At 36.0% G+C, this 18,760-nt stretch overlaps 1 protein-coding gene across 6 annotated transcripts in view; it reads right to left on the bottom strand.

Annotated features, from left to right (window-relative positions):
* Positions 1-18,760, bottom strand: part of HERC2 (HECT and RLD domain containing E3 ubiquitin protein ligase 2) — a 115,724-nt gene that overhangs the window by 32,485 nt on the left and 64,479 nt on the right. For all 6 annotated transcript variants that reach the window (XM_069769976.1, XM_069769974.1, XM_069769975.1 and 3 more), the window contains exons 48-70: positions 18,380-18,478; positions 18,116-18,284; positions 17,878-18,003; positions 16,997-17,105; positions 16,701-16,840; positions 14,840-15,030; positions 12,897-13,002; positions 12,638-12,729; positions 11,886-12,061; positions 11,304-11,415; positions 10,261-10,342; positions 10,018-10,161; positions 9,336-9,426; positions 7,704-7,881; positions 7,173-7,254; positions 6,919-7,090; positions 6,218-6,362; positions 5,294-5,519; positions 4,211-4,382; positions 3,447-3,633; positions 2,557-2,697; positions 2,012-2,203; positions 93-246 (exon numbers count right to left, since the gene is read on the bottom strand). In XM_069769976.1, the coding sequence (XP_069626077.1) occupies positions 93-246; positions 2,012-2,203; positions 2,557-2,697; positions 3,447-3,633; positions 4,211-4,382; positions 5,294-5,519; positions 6,218-6,362; positions 6,919-7,090; positions 7,173-7,254; positions 7,704-7,881; positions 9,336-9,426; positions 10,018-10,161; positions 10,261-10,342; positions 11,304-11,415; positions 11,886-12,061; positions 12,638-12,729; positions 12,897-13,002; positions 14,840-15,030; positions 16,701-16,840; positions 16,997-17,105; positions 17,878-18,003; positions 18,116-18,284; positions 18,380-18,478 (3,286 nt within the window). The remainder of the gene's footprint in view (positions 1-92; positions 247-2,011; positions 2,204-2,556; positions 2,698-3,446; positions 3,634-4,210; positions 4,383-5,293; positions 5,520-6,217; positions 6,363-6,918; positions 7,091-7,172; positions 7,255-7,703; positions 7,882-9,335; positions 9,427-10,017; positions 10,162-10,260; positions 10,343-11,303; positions 11,416-11,885; positions 12,062-12,637; positions 12,730-12,896; positions 13,003-14,839; positions 15,031-16,700; positions 16,841-16,996; positions 17,106-17,877; positions 18,004-18,115; positions 18,285-18,379; positions 18,479-18,760) is intronic.

Here is an 18,760-nt window from a genome sequence, read left to right as displayed (position 1 = left end):
AGTTCAATACACATTTTTGACAAGCTAAGGAAAAAATTTATGCATGCAGGCTTGAAATTAACTGGATTTTAGTAACTCTAAGAATTCTATACCTGGTATTTTAACTGTGCCACTAGAAGATGTATCATCTGTATACGGATGGCTGCTTTCTACCACAACTGGTTGTGAAGAGAGGCGACCACTTTGTGAATCAGTTGCTACATCTTCTAGTTCAGTAACACATAGCTCCAACAACATATCAGCAACCTAAGAGAAGAAAAATATACATTTTACGAAAAATAAGTTTGATTAGTCCAAGATATCTAAGCCAACAATTATTCTTCCTAAATTTAAAATAAATAAACAATTTGTTTTCTGAATTCTGATTCATAAAGCATCATATTCACTCAAAAATACTCTTTTAGTGTTGTTAAACCTAGAAACACTCCTAAAACTAAAAGCCAAACAACATAAGTTTCCAGTAACTACATGACAACACAAATAATTGTTTTCCCTTACAGAAAAAACCCTGTAAAATCTAAACCATAAAGCACAGGCCAAGAGATTAATAAAAGGTGTAAATATTTAACCAGTAAGTGATATTGCAAAACACTGTTTAGAGAGAAAATTCCAATAGTACTCATTTTTAAAGAGCAGTTTCAAATAAAAATTCTGACTCTTCAGGTTAAAAAAACCCAAACCCACAGAAACAAAAACCAACAAAAAAAACCAACAAAAAACCAACAACAACAAAAAAAACCCACAAACCAAAAAAAGTACCCACAAACACAAATTTGTTCAGCTACTCACTATTAATGCTAGAAGCCAAAAGACAGAAATAATGTATAAGTGCATATATAGCATGCATCTAACTGGGGTGAGAGAGGGACAACTACATTTCAAACCCTGGACATGAGTATACATAGCTGATCATTGAAAATTTGGGGAGGGAAAAAAAAAAAAAAGTAACGATTTGAGAAATACCACACAATTGCCTCTACATGAATAGCATCAGTTAGGCTCTCCCACAGCCCTAGTTTACTCAGAGATACCTTAAGATTTCATTGTTTAAAACTGAAGCTGTCTTGTCATTTATACCATTAATAAATAAATAAAATTTCTCTCAATTCAGTGCACACTCCTTAGCATTCATTACTCATCTTTTTGGTTAGTGAAGCCAAGATTAATAAAAGAACACAAAAATCAGTTTTGCATAATCACTTCTGATGTTTCAAAGCACTCTAAGCAGTGCAAAGCCATAAATTAACTACATCATATGAGCATCTTAAAAGAAATGCATTGTTAGTCATTACAAAAAAAAAAATTTGAAGGATAAAGCTACAAGAAACATTAAACAACTTTCAGTTCATTACTGTAGGCAGATATTCTATACATAATTTATGATTTGTAACATTCTTTCATATAGCTGCTGGTATCCAATATTACAGCATTTATTAATTCTGTATGTCAGTTGTCCCCAAAAAACCCACACCCATGGATACTTTGTAAATAGTTAGAAACTTCAATGCATCAAATGTAAATCTTAAAAGTTAAAAAAAAATTTCTATATCATTAATAATATATTAACAACATTTTTAGCTAGCAATAATGACTGCATCAATTTGAGAAATAAACTCAGATGCAAAACAAAACCAACATGGAAGTTTTCAAACTAACATTCCGCAGATCCAGGAACTAGAGCTTGGTTAATTCAGCTTCATTCCAATAGCCACAGCCACTTGTCCAATACATAAATACAGTTCCTTAAGCTTCCATTCATTAATTCTATTTTAATGTCTAATTGAGGAAATAGTCTATTACTGGCATTTGTAGCACATGCATATATTCATGTAATATTTCCATTAAAATAATTAACGTTAACATGCATTTAAGCTCAACTCAAATTTTCATGTTTATTAAGTTTCTCAGTATGCTGAATTGCACTTCAATATAAGAAAAATACAAAGAAAATATTCTAGTAAGCTACTAATAAAAAGGACATGGTTAAAATGCAACAGAATAAAAATCTGACCTGTGGGTAAGCTGTTCCCATACCAGACAGCACAGCTGAAAGAACATCTCTTCCCTTTTCACCTGCTCGGTTGGACACAGCAAGCTTTAGCAGGTCAACCATGACACGTGTGTCATCTGGTACTAAGAGACTAGTAAACTCATCCAAGTACTGCGGTTCTGGGCCGGATACTTTACTTTGACTTTCTACGTCCTATAAAACAAATTGCAGAAATACTTAGAAAGTGAAGATTAAAGAAGTATTTCACTGAATCTGAACAAGTTAACTTGTCTGAAGAAGTTTAAAGGTAGTTTAAAACAATTCGTAAATCTGGGATTATATGGCCCCCAAATTAACCTACTGTTACACCCATTTCTCAAGTGAAAAAGCTTTCCTAAAACTAACCTCCTTTAACATTGGAGACAAAAAAAACACCTCTCTGTCTTTGGATAGATTTAAAAAACGCAGTCATTTATAGAGTAACTTTAAAAGCACAAAAGAAGCAAAACTGCTTGATAAAAGCATGGTAAGAACTTAAGTTTTAAAGAAGGTATTGACAACATTACTTCTTTGGTTTTTGTCATGGTTTCTGCAATGATACTGGCAGCTCCAGGATCATCTGTAACTGGAATGAAAGGACGGGAAGAGGCAGCAGCAGCTGAGGGAGTTACAGCAGAAGGTGTCACAGCGTCTTCTGAAGAAACAACCTAGCCAAAACAAATAATAATTAACAAAAGCTGCAACAAGATACTGTAAAACCTTTAAGAGCCTAATTATTAGAAAGGCTTATGTTCAAAGACAGCAGCAATTTAAAAACAGCCATAAATTCAAAACCAACAGATTTGTTCTCTGTATTTTTAGCTTCTATTTTATGTTCCTAAGCACAGCAAACCAGCCAACACAACTCTCAATACCAGCTGCTACGAAACCAAACAATAAAACATCAGTGATTGCAGAAAAGTCTACAGTGTAGAAGACCAGCCCTAACAATACACGTCAAATTAATAGTTTCTTAAAGGAAAAGATCTCTTCAGTAGCAAGCCTTATTCCATTCAGGCCCTCCTGTCTACATTAGTTGATACAAGTTTACAATTACATTTCATTAAATAATGTTCAAATATTCCCTTAGTCTTGACTTTTTTTTTAAGATCACTCCTCTAAAATGAATTTAATATCTGGTCAAATGGTTAATATTTTCATGTTAACTCTAAAATACTACTAAAAATTCTACTAGAAATCAGCATAATTGCATTTAAATGACACAGTGCATTCTGAAAGTTTAAAACTGATTTCACACTAAAATTTTAGTTTTCCAAATCTGACATACGCAGAGTACCCACTCCTGAAATTAGAGCATGAAAGAACTGTTTAATCTCTGCTATTATCAAACTAAACAAGACAGTATTTTTCAGCTTTACTGTTAAACATTGATGGAAAAATTCATTTGACACTTTACCTCCCCTCTCCTGTCCTGCCATGGGTTTGGGCTCAACCTTTCTTCTATATCTCCTACAAGCATGCATTCATCTCCATTTGCAGGGCTTCCTGTAGAAGTAGCATCTGATGGGGGGGCTGGCGATGAAGAAGGACATTCTACTGGTGCAATCATACTTGCAGGCATCAATGCTCCAACAACTGCATCCCTGAAATCATTTAGGACAGATTAACATAAACCTAATTATACTCCCTTGTTGAACTTGGAAAAAAACTACATTAGCTTCTCTTAATAAAAGAAGGAAAGGTTTCCAAGATCTGGAATTTAGAGAGTAGTTTATCTCCATTCTCTTCTGGGCCTGATGCTTAAATACTGTGTTTTAAGGCCACTATTTTACACAAGTTCCTCTTCATAAGTTTTGGCACAAATACTCTGTTCTCTACCAACAACAAGGAGGGCACTGTAAAGTTTTATTGTTCTTTCCACCCTGATGCCCGCTGCTTCCTACATATCATCTATCATGATCTACTTGCATTCCTTTTATATGATTTACTTGGGCATTCCTAAATAAAAAAAAATTTTCCCCAGGCACTGGGAGCTTCTGTAAAGAAAACATAACAGCATAAAGCTAACATCAACATCAAAAGAAAATTTAAATGAAGCTTAGGCCTATCCTGAGGAGTCCAAACTTGTACAACAATTCATACCTGACTCGAGAGACCCTAATAGATGGTAAGCTATGTCATCTTTTGCTCTGCAGAAGACAAGAACGTTTGCATGCCTACCTGGCATACATGATTTGTAATGCCATCAGTATATGAGATAACGCCTGCTGTTTGGCAACATTCCCATCAAGCGATAAGAGAATCTTAGCAAGAGAAGGGCGATTCGGCTTGGAACTGTTTGCCCCACTAATTTTGTTACTGGCAGCAGAAGAATCTGCATCTGAAGGAACACCTGGAATGAAGGCAAAAAAGAGAAAGCGAGCATTTTTTAGTGGTGTAATACATAACTGAAACTGATTTATATTAACTTCTTGTTAAGTCAGAAAGATGACTGTAAAACAAACTCTACAGTATATTCTTGAACTGCAGTGCCTACTGTTACAACATTAAAGTCAATACTGAGGCTTTGCAGCAATGGCTTTCATAAAATAGTGTTCCACCTTGTTACTTACTCATGAAGATTAAGGTAATACAGATATCAATATTTTGGTGATCAGCATCTAAAACAAGTTTTACTTACACAGAAATTTCTCAAATAGCAAGAATATTATTAGGTATTCTTAAAAATACTAATCAAATATTCTATATATGTAGTACTTGCTCTTTTTTAAATACATTGCCTTGTTCATGAAAATGCTTAATTAGCAAAATGTTTGGTGCTTTTATATTCAACAGAAAATATTGCTGTTTTGCCTCCCTATTTCTTAAGTCACCTATCTTAGAAACAAAAGGTAACAGTAGCATCAAGAATTATAGCAAGAGGTAACATGTAAGACCATCAATATTACAGCAGCATCCACCTATCATTACCTCCATAAAGTCTTATCCCATCTTAAAGACGAAGTCTTTGGGACATTTGATAAAGGACATTGCATTTTAATTTCCTGAAGAACAATAAAAGTTCAAACTAATGCTACTTCTGAACAAGTCCTTTACAACTTCCACTTTCAGGAAGTAGTTTTGTTGGGGTTTTTTTAGATGTGTGTATGGTTTTTGTTGTTGTTTTGTGGTGTTTTTTTAAAAAGATAGTTTTCTTTTTGCACTTTTCTATCACCTCTTAAACCACACACACAACTAAGTCTCTAATGGCATAAAAAAAAAAAACCAAAAAACAAGCCACAACATAAGGCAATAAATACCAACCAAGATAAGAAGCACCTAAAGGGTCCCTCGCTGTCTGGAAAAGTACTGGTTCATGAACAGATGGTGTAGCTACATCCACTGTTGTCCATGCTACACTGTGGGAAGACCCACAAGCAACCCGAGTGATTTTCTGGCCTTCCAAGCCCTGGACAAGAGTGGGCTTTCTATTGACTGTAGTAGTTCCATTGCCTTGTTGCCCATGGTCATTGTCACCCCAAGCGTAAACCTGCCAGTAAACATTTCTACATATTACTTTGCTTCACTGGTTGCCTCATTTAATTATTTTCTCAAAAATTCTTATAAAGAAATCTTAGTGATTCGTATTATTAGTCTAGGACACTTTAGAGAACCTATTGCTGTGACTTTTTTTTCCCCCCATTAAATAATGCAGGCATTATCATACGTCAATAGAAAAAAGAAAAAAATCTAACCAGCAGTTTATCAGATGATTAATAAATTATTGCCAATTCATAAATAATCAGTTGAATCAGGAATTATTCAGTGTTCACAGTGAACAGTAAGTTAGAAGAATTAGTTGCATAGTAATTACATTGGGGATCTGAATCAATACTACAGTAATGCTGGATCACTGCAGAAAAAAATCTGTCTGGAATACTATGACTGCTTCTGCATTTCAAGAGTGAGAAGCAGGAAACTGATCATGGGATAATACATGAACTAGGAAAATATTACAAAAGGTGCTACAACAACATTTAAACTCCAATAATAATATGAAAGCTAATATATTTTAAATTACAATCATGCTTATATTTATTCAGGACTTTAAAAAGCAAATAAATATCATAAGACATTTTTATTCCATTTAATCAGCACCGATGCTATTACACTCTTCTTCCTCAACAGTTTAGTTTATTCCCTTCTGGAACAAGGAAAAAGGGGAAAGGAGGGTGATGCACAACGTACCTGTCCAGTGTCAGTAACCGCTAGGCAATGGAGTGCACCTACAGCAACATGCACAATCTTTTTACCCCTCAGTCCTTCCACAACTTGTGGCTTTCGTACATGTACATCTGTGCCATGGCCTAACCTGAAGTAGTCACCCTTACCCCTGCAACAGATAGTAAACGTAAAATTCAAAACAATTATATTGTTTACACATTCCTTTGTCAATGCAGCTTCTGAAATCAAAACTTCATTTATCACTGGGATTAAACACAAGCACCAACTAGCAAATTCTTCAAATCTGATTTACAGCTTATTTCCTTTCTCTACTACATCCTTACTCCCTCAGTCTCTGCTTTAGCTGTAGGCTACATACTCCAAACTACGATTCTCAGGCTCTCTTTCTCCCACTCCACTCCAAAGTCTTGAATTAATATTCCTTTACAGGCTCCACTGCTCCCAAGAGAAGGAATTATCTTCCCCTTCCTCCACTAATGCAGTAAGACCCAGGCATCCTAACAGAGTACAATACACAACTGAGCATGCTACAAGACACAGTGTTAGAATAATTGAACAGATAACAGCTTGTCTTGAAGATCTGCCAATTTAAAAGACAAAGCACACAGGTAAGGCACAGGTGGAGTTAAGACTGTCAAACAGCAATAAATACAACACATACTTAGCAATTGCTTTGTTACTACTCTCTGGCAAATGTAACATACCATGTCCATACCACTCCTGACTTGGTCAGTGCCAACGAGAACTGTGCACCACACTCAATCTGACAAACGCCTTGGCCATTCAGTCTTTCAATGTTCTGAGGAATGTTGCATCCTTCACTTCCTCCTCGGCCCAGTTTTCCAAAATCACCATCACCCCAAGAAAACACCAAACCTAACAAACACCAAACTGCAGGTTAAACAACGGTCACAGTATTCCCATTCACTAGAAAGCTTCTGGAACAAGATATTCCTACCTTCATCTGTCAAAGCAAGAGTCTGAGCATCTCTGCTTCCACAAGCAACCTGAATGACTCGGTGGCCAAGGAGCACTTTAACCTACAATATAGAAAAAGCAAGCAAGATGTTTCAAAGAAATTATGTTTTAAAACCTTACAGATGTTTTCAAGCTCTTATGACTGATCTTATTGATTGTGCCCAGCCTGAGCATGCCATTTAGCAAGGGATTATCAAGCCTTGCTCACTCAGGATCCAACATCGCTCCATGACAGTAATAGCTTCCAGCTATGTATCACAGTAGATGCAGGACATGAATGTTCAAAACACCACTAGCCATTTCACATCACTTCCCAAGAAAGAGACTTTTTGGCCTTTCTGAAATAGCTTACCTTTTATTAGAGGCACGTGTACCAAAACCTAATTTAGATCACTCCAAAATGACGTCTTCATACTGCTTTCACGGTTTTCGGCTTTACTTTAGCTTTAATCATTTATTAAACAAACACTCACATTTACATTTCATCAGAAACAAGAAACATTTATTTTACCATCTTAGGCTTGAGCTGTGTGGTATTATCTCCATGTCCTAGCCTTCCATATTCTCCAAGACCCCATGTATACAGTTCACCACTAGAGGTAATGGCAGCACTGTGGGAACTGCCACAAGCAATATCACGTATGCGTTTGGTTTTCAACGCTTCTATCAGTCTGGGTTTATCACAGTTCCTAGAGAAAATTAGTAAAGAATTCATTGCCTTAATTATGAAACAGTTGCACAATATACTCCAACCTTCATAATCCAAAACATTTAGAGCAATACTAAAAGTAACTTAAAGATAAAATAAGATGCAACTTTATTATTCCAAGACGTACACTTTAGTAGCACCATAAATCTAAAGTTTACACTATGTTAATGTACTTGAAACTTTATTTAAATATTTTATGTATACACTGCAAAACTTAGGTGACAAAGCCAAAATACCAAAGTGATAAATCAGTGAAAAAGCGTATAATACAAAGCGAAAACTGATATCCTGTCATTGCCCAAAGTTGAGCAATTTGTTAGCTGTGGACACAGAGCCAGATAGTAAGATTAAAGAGATGACACACCCATCCCAACTTTGGTCTTTACAAGAGAGAAATTATAACTGGAATTTACTGTTAGGCTTCTATGAGAGTACTGGAAACTTTTACTATTCATATGGGTACAATATTCTCTAAATTCAGAGAAGAGTTTCAACTCAAGGTTTTTTAATATTGACTGTGCATCAGAGCCACTATTAAGGTTTTATAAAATCATGCATAGCCTCTGGAAAATTTGCTCCCATAAAATTCCCAAGAGTTCCAAGTCTCACTTTTAATAAAATTACAGAAAACATGAGGCAGTTGGAACGATAAACCATACTGCTCTAATCTGGATTTCCCCTTTCACTGATCTGACACACATACCCCTAATGAACAGTTATTTGTTGTCATATGTTAACCATCTGAGTTGGGCACTGTAATTTTTTATGTATTCTGAGCAGGTCTTCAAAATATATCAGAATGACAAAGATTTCCCCATGGACTATGGTTTGGTTTTTTTTTTTTTTTTTCCCTCTTTAAAAACACTGTTCTATTGTGCATACAAAGAAAAATCCTGAGACAATTCAAATTTTCCTCAAAGCTGTCCTGTGGAGGATTAAACTATATATTACTGAAAAGTGTAAGAAATTTATTTCTGGCTAAGAAGTTTGTGAACAGAAGTCTAAAGAAAAGGGCTACAAAATACTCTGTCAGGCTTACATTATGAACTGTTACAGCTCAGGAATGTAAAACTTCTACAGTTTTACACCTCAAGGCACCTCTGTAAACCTTACCTTACAAAAGTTACCAAAAACTCTATGTCCAAAAGTGCGCCATTTCATCAGTGACATTCAAAAATACAATTAAAGACTTTATCCACTATCCAGTATGTTTCCAAGTGTTATATTAATTGAATGCCTCCTTTTTAAATGACTTAAGACTGCTACAAATGCTGCACCATAAATTGACATACACAGCTGAAAAAATCTTTTCACAACACAATTTTTTATTCCCATTGTATTAAAAATCCTGTCATTAGTTAATGGTGGTCAGCTCTGTTATAACATGCAACACAAATGTTCTTACTGAAATACAGACAAATTTGTTATCCTTACATTCGACTGAAGTGACCAAGTTTTCCATCATCTCCTTCGCCCCATGAAAATACCTTGCCGTCAACAGTTAATGCCATAGCATGTCGGCCACCTAGAAGTGTAAACAGAAATTTAAATTTTCAAGCTTTCAAGCAGGCAGGAGGTCTAGCAAAAATCTCAGAAATTTGACACTGCTGCACTTCTACAATGTAATTGTATGAGCCTTTCAACCCAATACATGTTACTTATTTTCTTCAGAGTTTTTATGTGATTTAATTTAAAACACAAAACTTTTGTGAGAGTAGGTTTCCCGGCACATTAAAAAAAAAAAAAAAATCATTCTATTTGCTATTTTCAATGCTGCAAGAAAAAAAGAAAAAGCAAACCACTATTTAGCAATATTCAAAAATCAAAACACTTTTCTTTGGATCAGACTACAAAACTATTCAGAAGTTACCAAATTTAACTTCCAGCAAGTAAGAAACTATATATGGTCTAACTACATAGGTTTTAATAACAGAACCATTACATTTAATCTGACATTTTATGCAACAGACAGAATTTAATAACCTGTACTTATTTTTAAAAATTTAAAAGACATCAGATATGCTGAGACACCACAGCACCCAAGAAAATTGCAAAGCAACTATTTTCAGGCTTAATATGTTATGGTTATGTATATAAGAATAGCAATAGTAAGTACCTGAGTGAACAGCCACCTTCTTTACCACATAGTTACTGAGAGCTGTAATCTGGCGGGGAATAGGCACAGTTCCGCTAGATATTCCTAAACCCAGCCTTCCATTTGTGGCTTCTCCACAGGCATATACTTTACCCTCTACAGTCACTAAAATGAAGAAAAAAAGTTTGAAACACCATTAATGTTTCACAGATGGAAATCTGTTTCTGCCCTTAAATAATTATATTTATTTAAAATATATATTACCTGCAAAAAGGCTTTTGGATCCTCCAGCTACTTGTACAACATTCAAGGCAGACAAGGTTTCAGAAAAGGAAGGGACCTTTATCTAGAGCAGACAGGAAAAAAAAAATCATTACAATACACTTTAAAGTTTTATACTTTAAAAAGAAGAGCTATTCTTAAGTGATAAACCAGTTAATCTAACAGGTGCCTTTTTTTTTTTTAAAATATATGAAACACCCTGTCTTATTCAGATACTTCACACATACCAGTTACTATACACCAGGCAAAAGACAGAAACCAAGAAAAAGCATTTAATACTGAAATCATGATAAATACAAAAACTGAGAAAAAATGAAACATTATATAAACAAAGACCTTCTTTTAGTAAAGTTTTCTTGAGAAAACCAAAGAACAAAGTAACAGTTAACTTTTTGTTTCTTGAAAGGCACTCTGTGGATACAATACTATACATTTTATTTACAGCATAAATTAAAGAAATGCTCTCAACATATTTTTCAGATTAATGATATCTTAAATTGATTAAACATTTGCCATGTACCTCCCATCTTGCACTGTATTAAAAATTATGTATAAATGGCTGCACACAGGCCTGAAATTCCTCTCAAATTACACCAAAAGATTAGAATTCAACTTATTTTTTTCAGATGACTACACCAGCTCCTGGTACAAGTAATACATTAAAAAGTTCACCAATATCTTCATTTCATGTACAGAACATCAAAATAAACAGAATATGTATAGAGTGCTACACATTTTTAGAACAATTAGTTCACTATCATCTAAAAAAAATGATTAAGTGGCTGCTAAAAATCAAACTGAATTTCAGAGTAACAACCGAAATGCAAATTTTCTCCAATTTTCCACTCAGCAGACATCTACATGTCCTAACAGTAAAAAGCCATTAAAACCTACTCTTTGTAACTTTTGATAATAAAGCGTAAAATTCTGATTAAATTTGAATTAATTTTGAGTTGTGTGAGACTTGTACGTTTTATTTTTAGCTGTTTCTGTTTTATACTGAAGTATGAAAACAAAAAACATACCTTGGAACCTTTTAGCCCTCCCAGCTGGTCTTTGTCATTCAGTCCCCAAACAAAAACTTTGGTTCTTATTGTAGCTGCCGATTCGAGCCCAGCTGCCTTCTTCCTAACAAGACTGAACATATTGTGGAAAAAAAGTCAGTTTAGCAACCTGCATGCTATAGCTTAGGCATCTTTTTACTGTATTTACTGATTTTACAGTTTGGAATACTTTCAGTACTCAAACTACACCACCACAGTTAATTGGTGGCTATAACAAATTAAAACAAACAAAAAAAAAACCCCCAGAACATTTTGCTGAGCAGCGGTAAATATACACATGCCACATACCAAATATAAACACACCAAGTTTTTAGCTAGGTTTTCAACTCCAAGTATAACGCAGAAGCAGATGAGTTGTACAAAATGCTACCATCCTACCAGCATGATAACCTTAAAGAAGTTATTTATCAACAAATAACCTACTTATAATTCTGACAAAGATACTGATTTCTCTTTATTACAATTCAACCTAATTAAGTTGCTCCTCTTACAATAATCTTCTGAATTATAGGAATATGTAGACATGCCCTTACAGTTACCTACCTCCCGGTGTTAGCTTTATCGTCATCCTCTTCCTCATTATCAGAAGCAAGGAAAGGGACTGCAGCCAAATCTTCATCCTCTGCACGTATACGTCCCAGTATGCTGAGGCCATGTATTTTGCAATCAATTCCAGAGCTTCTGCACTGCTTGATTGCAATCTCAATATACCTGTGGTACTAAGAAGAAAAAAAACTGAATTGCTATCCTTTGGGTCCTACATAAACTTATAAAACAGAAGAAAGAATTAGAACTTTTGCTTGACTTTGTCACCTTAACAAAATGAACCTGTAACTTTAGATATTTTGCTTTTCAGCCCTACATAACTCATATTTTAAGATAAACATATGGCCTTGTTAATTTGAGAGTGATTTCACTTCCAATCTTCTAAAAATTCATTATGTATTCCTCCTTGCTGTTACTGAAAAAGATCAGAACTACTATCCAAAATAAGCTCTATCACCCACCAAAATTATCCCCAAAATTAAGTTTATTAGGCTGTCTTCTTGGTTCACAGGTATAGTGATTTACGTTAAAAAAACTAAAATATCTTTACTATTATGCCTATTATAGAGTTACACTGTGATTATGAAAAAAACTTGTCAGGATAATTGACTTCACTAAACTGCCAGAAATAGTGCTAATTTAGAGGAAAAGTAAAATACCATGCTTTAATAATCACAACAGTGCTTTTCATCTCTTGCAGCAAAACATTTTTCTGTTGCATACAAGAGTAATTCTCAAACTTCACTTACTTCTATACAATCACTGAGAAGAGGCACTGTGGTGTCTGTAGGATTTATATTGATTGTCTTTAGCTCTATAAGGTTATTTAAGGAATTCCCCCCTAGAAAACAAAACATGGAAGGAAAAACATTTTAAGATATGGTTTTTGTTTCATAAACAGGCACTATGCATGTTAAATAGATGACTATGTTAACTGAAACCAAATAAATACCTACTGTTGAATGTACAAAAAAAATAATTCAGACTTCGCAGAGAACATACACATACCTGAAACTACAACTAAAGAGGGCATGTAACTGCTGTCTGCAGGGTCCACTATCATCTTTAGTCTGTGAACAAGAACATCTGGAAAAATCTCCAAGCGAATCCAGTGCTAGGGGAAACACACAGAATTTCATTTTCAGACAGTACTTAGGACCACTGTATGGTTAACAAGAATAAACGTGTCCTGTTTTTGAAGAAAGCATGAAAAAAGTTTGTGAATGGTACACAACAACTGCAATGCATGGGAACTGGCCAAAGGAAAAGGACCTCGTGAACTTCTCCAACCTCCAAATACAAGAGAAACAGTTGCAGCAAATGATTTATTTCACCCAAGAGCAACACCACTGAGAAGACTGAGAAAGCATGATACCACTGGACGTCAAGAAATGGGACATGATGTAAATCTTTGGTTACAGTCTGTAGACAGCCCAAAGGAAGGGTACTCGGGAATACTCTCAGCATGGCCATCAACAGAGCATCAAAACACACTGGACAGAAGCCTAGCTGTAAATCCTGGTGCCTAGGCTGGCCGCAAAGCAATGCTGTGGGACAATAAATCTAGTAAACCATAAACTAAGGAACAATGCTTTTTATAAATTATCTGGACACAGGAGTTGAATGTACATTAAGCAAGCTTGCCAATGACACTAAACTAGGAAAAGCTGTGAACTCCCTCAAGGGCAGAGGCCTTACAGACAGATCTGGATGGCCTTACAGACAGATCTGGATAGACTAAAGAGCTGGGAAGTCACCAACTATATGAAATTTAACAAGAGTAAGTGCCGGATTCTCCACCTGGAATGGCGTAATCCTGCTTATACATACAAACTGGGGGACAAGAGGCTGGAGAGCAGCCCTGTGGAAAGAGATCTGGGGGTTTGGATTGATGGCAAGTTGAATACAAGTCAACAGTGTGTGCTGGCAGCCAAAAGGGCCAACCGTGTCCTGGTGTGCATCAAGACAGCATAGCTAGCCAGTCGAGGGAGGCAATTATCCCACTCTATGCTGCACTGGTACAGCCACACCTTGAGTACCGCGTGCAGTTTTGGGTGCCTCAATAGAAGAAGGACATCAAACCATTAGAGGGTGTCCAGAGGAGGGCAACCAAGATGGTGAAAGGTCTTGAGGGCAGGACTTATGAGGTCACTTGGTTTGTTCAGCTTGGAGAACAGCTTGGAGGGGTGACCTCATTGCCATCTACAACATCCTCGAGAGGGGCAGCGGAGGGGGAGGTGATCTCCTCTTCTGTGACCAGTGATAGGACACAAGGAAATGGAATGAAGCTGGGTCAGGGGAAGTTCAGACTGGACATTAGGAAAAGGTTCTTTACTGAGAGGGTGGTAGGTCACTGGGAAAGGCTCCCCAGGGTAGAGGTCACAGCACCAAGCCTGTCAGAGCTCAAGGAGCATCTAGAAGATGCTCTTAGTTATACGGTTTAGTTTTAGGTAGTCCTGAGAGGAGCAGGGAGTTGGACTTGAGGATCCTTATGAGTCCCTCGCAACTTGAGATATTCAATGATTCTATGTAAGTGAAGGAGAGCTTGGAGGCAGTTTTAGCTGGTGAGAGCATAGGTGCTTTTTGTATTGCAACAAACTCACTTAAGTAAAATATAATCAATGTGATTATTAAGAACAACTGTCACCAGTTATTATACTGAAAAGACAACTGTAACCATAAAACCAACTACAGAATAGGTAATTACCCTGTATTTCAAAAATCACACAAGTTCCTTATAATTCACATGAAATAACCAGAAAGATGAACCACAGCTTTAAAAAAGTAGGCACATTTACTATGAAGAAACATAGTTTTGTATTTCAGATGTTTGTTTTTACTACTCTTCTATCTTACTCAAAGGTAACAAACAAATATATTTCACTAAGGTAAATACTTATCCTCTTAAGAAGAAAGTATGCCAGAATAAACCAGTTATGGCTTAAAGTTACCTTTCCTTGTGAGCCGGAAGACTGCCAACACTGCTCACTACCATCAATAAGACGTGAAGCCTGATTCACAGAGGATGAGACATTCAAATTCTTAACTATTCTTGACCAATCATCCAGTAACATTCCCCGCTGGCTACTATGCCGTCTCTTCAGCTGCCTTCCAGAACGCCCACAAAACACCGGAGACTGACCTGCATGGTTAAGTTAAACATTAAGCATGTACCTCTCAAAGAAAGTTGCTTACAGGTTTAATAGAAGCAATGTGAAAGGAAATATAACAAATCAAAGATTTCAGGTATGTAGTCTAAAAGTACCATACAGAAGCATGTCACATAGGTATGGCAATACTACTCACGCTTAAAGGGCAAAGCTCAAGATTTTTATTTTTTAAGGAGTTTCAAGCACTTTACCTGACTACAAGTTCTCATGCCTGTCATTTGGGACAGTCACACTTTCTATTTTTACACTTATGATTGATTTGTACCAAGAAACCAAGCATGATTTAATAAAAAATTAACATTTAAAAATTAAGGAAAATCACTCTCTTCAGGAATGTAAGACACTAAGTAATTCCTAAAACTGAATGATAAAACATTACAGGGGCATGCAATCTTTAAACTGACAGTATCCTTAAAAGACTAATATTCTTGACTAAATAGCCATTTGAAAGAGTCCTTCCTTTTGAAATACAGGTGAGATTTATGACCATACATACTTCAAAATACAGGCCCGCAGCACATTAATTTTGTACACCACCACAGATATGAAAAATAGGCAACCAACCCTCAACAAAAATCCCTTACAGAAAAATAGACATAGCTAAGTTACAACAGTCAAAAATTCTGAATCGCGTTCAAGAATAAGGTGGTAGTGAGTTGTTGATTTCCTCCCTGCAAAAACCCACTTCTGCTTCCCTTCACTAATCTTTGTAGCTTCTAGAAAGCCTGACTAAACTCCTCTACCTTATCCAGGGCAATGGGAAGGATTACAGATTCACAGCATACTAGCTGTACAACCATATTAACTGAATTATTAATGGAATGTCATTCTTGCCCTTTAGACAAACCATCATATACATGCAATGCAGGTTCATGATTTCTAGCAGGGAATCAGTTTTATTCATTTTCCAAACCAATTAGACTGGCTACTTGTAAATATGAAGAGGTTTACTCCAGAAGCCAGCATTACCTTGCAAATACTAGGGGTGAGATTGATTTTTAGACAAGTGGAGAGAAAAGAGACAAAAGCTAGTGTCAGGTAAGTTCTGCATAATAATGCAAAACCCAAAAGTGTTGGAGTTAAAATGGCTGCACCCATTCTTGCCCTAGAAAGAAAAAATTCTGATTATGAGTCTTCCCCTTTCTTACCACACCTCTCTGGAGCCTCCACATCATGAAGGAAATGAGGAAACAGCCATCACACACTGATAGGTAAAATTGCTGAATAGCAACTGAGGCATAAGAAGGTATCTTAGGTATTTCAAGCTGCACCTGCTGTCATAAGGATTCCATTCACCTACATTTAGGTTGACAGCAAAAAGCAGGAGGATTAAAGGATTATAGGTTTTACTCTTGGTGTAGCTGAAAACACCATTCTGACATAAAGAGTTGCTGTCACGTAGCCGTATTTTTTAAACTTTTTTAACTCTATGAAGAAAGCTTAAGGGTTGATGTTTTGGTGTAGCCCACCATGTTCAATTTTAGCTGTGCTACAATCTGCTAAAAATGTTGTGTTGTCTAGAGGGTCAGTCTGAACACTAATTTCATTATGTTAAGGAGTTGAAATTTAAAACTGTTTTTTTTAAAAACAAATTCAATGCATTTTAAATTAATCTAAGAAACACTTAGATTCTGAAACTTACCTGGCTCATTTATTCTGCCAAAAGTATGTCGGGTGTTATGCTTCCTGGTTTTAAAACAGGTTTCACAAAAGTCAAAATCATCACAGTTTCTGCATTTGAATCTAGGCCCATTGATAGGAAACATCTGACAGCCATCACACCTGATTTCACAAAAGAACGAGTAAATATATTTCTAGCAGTTTTCATGGTACAAGTTAATTGTAACACAAGTCAAGATAGTATTTGTAACACAAATCAACACAGTAAGGCTAAAGGATAACCCATATACATTAAGAAAAATGTAAATCATCATTTACGTGACTCCAGGATGAATGCTGGGGACCAGTTCCATTTCCGACAACAAGCCAGTCCAATGAGACTGCTGAGGAAAGTCTACAATGACATCTTTTCCATTAGCACTAAAAGCTGTGACAGAAACACACAGAAAATACAATGCGTTGCAAATCTCTATAAAATGAAGCAGAAACCGCCCAGTGCAACATCAGAGTAGAAACATGTAATAAAAGTTACTTTCAAAAGTAATCTTTTATTTTACTGGAACTATGTATTAACCTTATCAGATAGCCTGGAAAGGGGCAGAGGGAAAGGGAGTTCTAAAGATTTTTTAAAGATACATATTATTCTATTTAAGTTCCTTGACTCTGATTTTTTTTCATGTATTTTTCTTTACACAGTTCCCAAAGGGAGACAGTACTTCTAAGCAAAAACATAGTATGACCAAAATCTGTACCTCTTCAAATAATCTATGTCTCACAGATTACTTCTGTAACATCCCTTACAGCTTGACACTAGTGCACCCCACTTTCTCCTCACTTCCACAGGAAGTCTTCAACTTAGATTTACTTCTTAAAGGAGAACCATTTGTGGTTCATCCAAAGTATAAATAACAACTACAACAGGAAGCTGCACAGATTCTTAAAGACCTTTACTGTATGTGAATGGAATGGCTCAAAAAGCAGATGAACACACTAACAAAATGGACTGCCATAGAGTACATCTCTGTGACAAATTTATAGACATCAAATGCATTCTATACTCTCTTATCATCATGCAATATTCCACAGAACAGTGTGATCTGTAAGTGTGTCTAGAAGATTCTCTCCTTAAACACTGCAGAAAGTCTGTGTGGTTTCCAGTTTTATTAATCTCCCCATGCCCCATTTTGAACATACGTTACCTTTGACAACTCCCACGCTTCGGTGAGTAACGGATCCCCATTTGTATTTGGGTGTGGCAACAGAGCTTTTCACACGCACTTTGTCACCTATCTTGATATGAGAGGCAGAACTCTGTGGTGGGAATCCTAGCAGTTGCAAGAATAAATGCATGATGAGTGCACTTTTCCCTTCCAAAAATAAAACTCCCTTAGTGTATCATTCAGTTTTTTATTAAAAAGCAGTTAGCAGTGATCTTACCTAAAAGCTCAACATGAATATATCTGACCCAGTAAGTACCACCCTTTTGTTGCCAATCACACTGTACGTTCAGGTCATGCAATCCATCTCGATCCAATTTAATAACTTTGCCTACATCTCCTTCACAAACTTCCTCATAGGTTCTGCAGCACCTAACCATCATCCCCACCTAGGGAAAAAGGACAACAGAATATCATAGCTATACAAAGACTTTTGTACCAGCAGGAAAGTAATTTCAACATAGCTTTTGAACATCATGCTTACCTGAATATTCTCCCTCACATACACCGCATAGTCATCATTACTTAAGAAATCAGCTCGTTTCTTATAGGTCTGGCTCTCTGTTACAACAGCACCACTTGACTGGGAAAAAATCCAAAATAAACATGTAACAGTTACAAAATTTGTTTTCAATTCAGATAAATAAAATTGTTAGCAGAGACTGAAGATAACCCAACAAAACCAAACACACATAATATCCAAGCTGCATGCCAAAATGGGAAAAATCTTCAACAGGTCGACTTACTACAGGGCTGACATTTATGATCTACTTTAAACTAAAGTTTAGTTTCCAAAATGACTTGCCAAGGAACATAGCTGCAAATTTTCAAAATGTGTGAAACAAGCTGCAAATTGCTTTTATGA

Source organism: Haliaeetus albicilla, chromosome 25 (genome assembly GCF_947461875.1).
Source record: "Haliaeetus albicilla chromosome 25, bHalAlb1.1, whole genome shotgun sequence".
NCBI lineage: Eukaryota > Metazoa > Chordata > Aves > Accipitriformes > Accipitridae > Haliaeetus > Haliaeetus albicilla.
The sequence above is the reverse complement of the archived record's forward strand: the minus strand, read 5'-3'. Positions and strand labels throughout refer to the sequence as shown.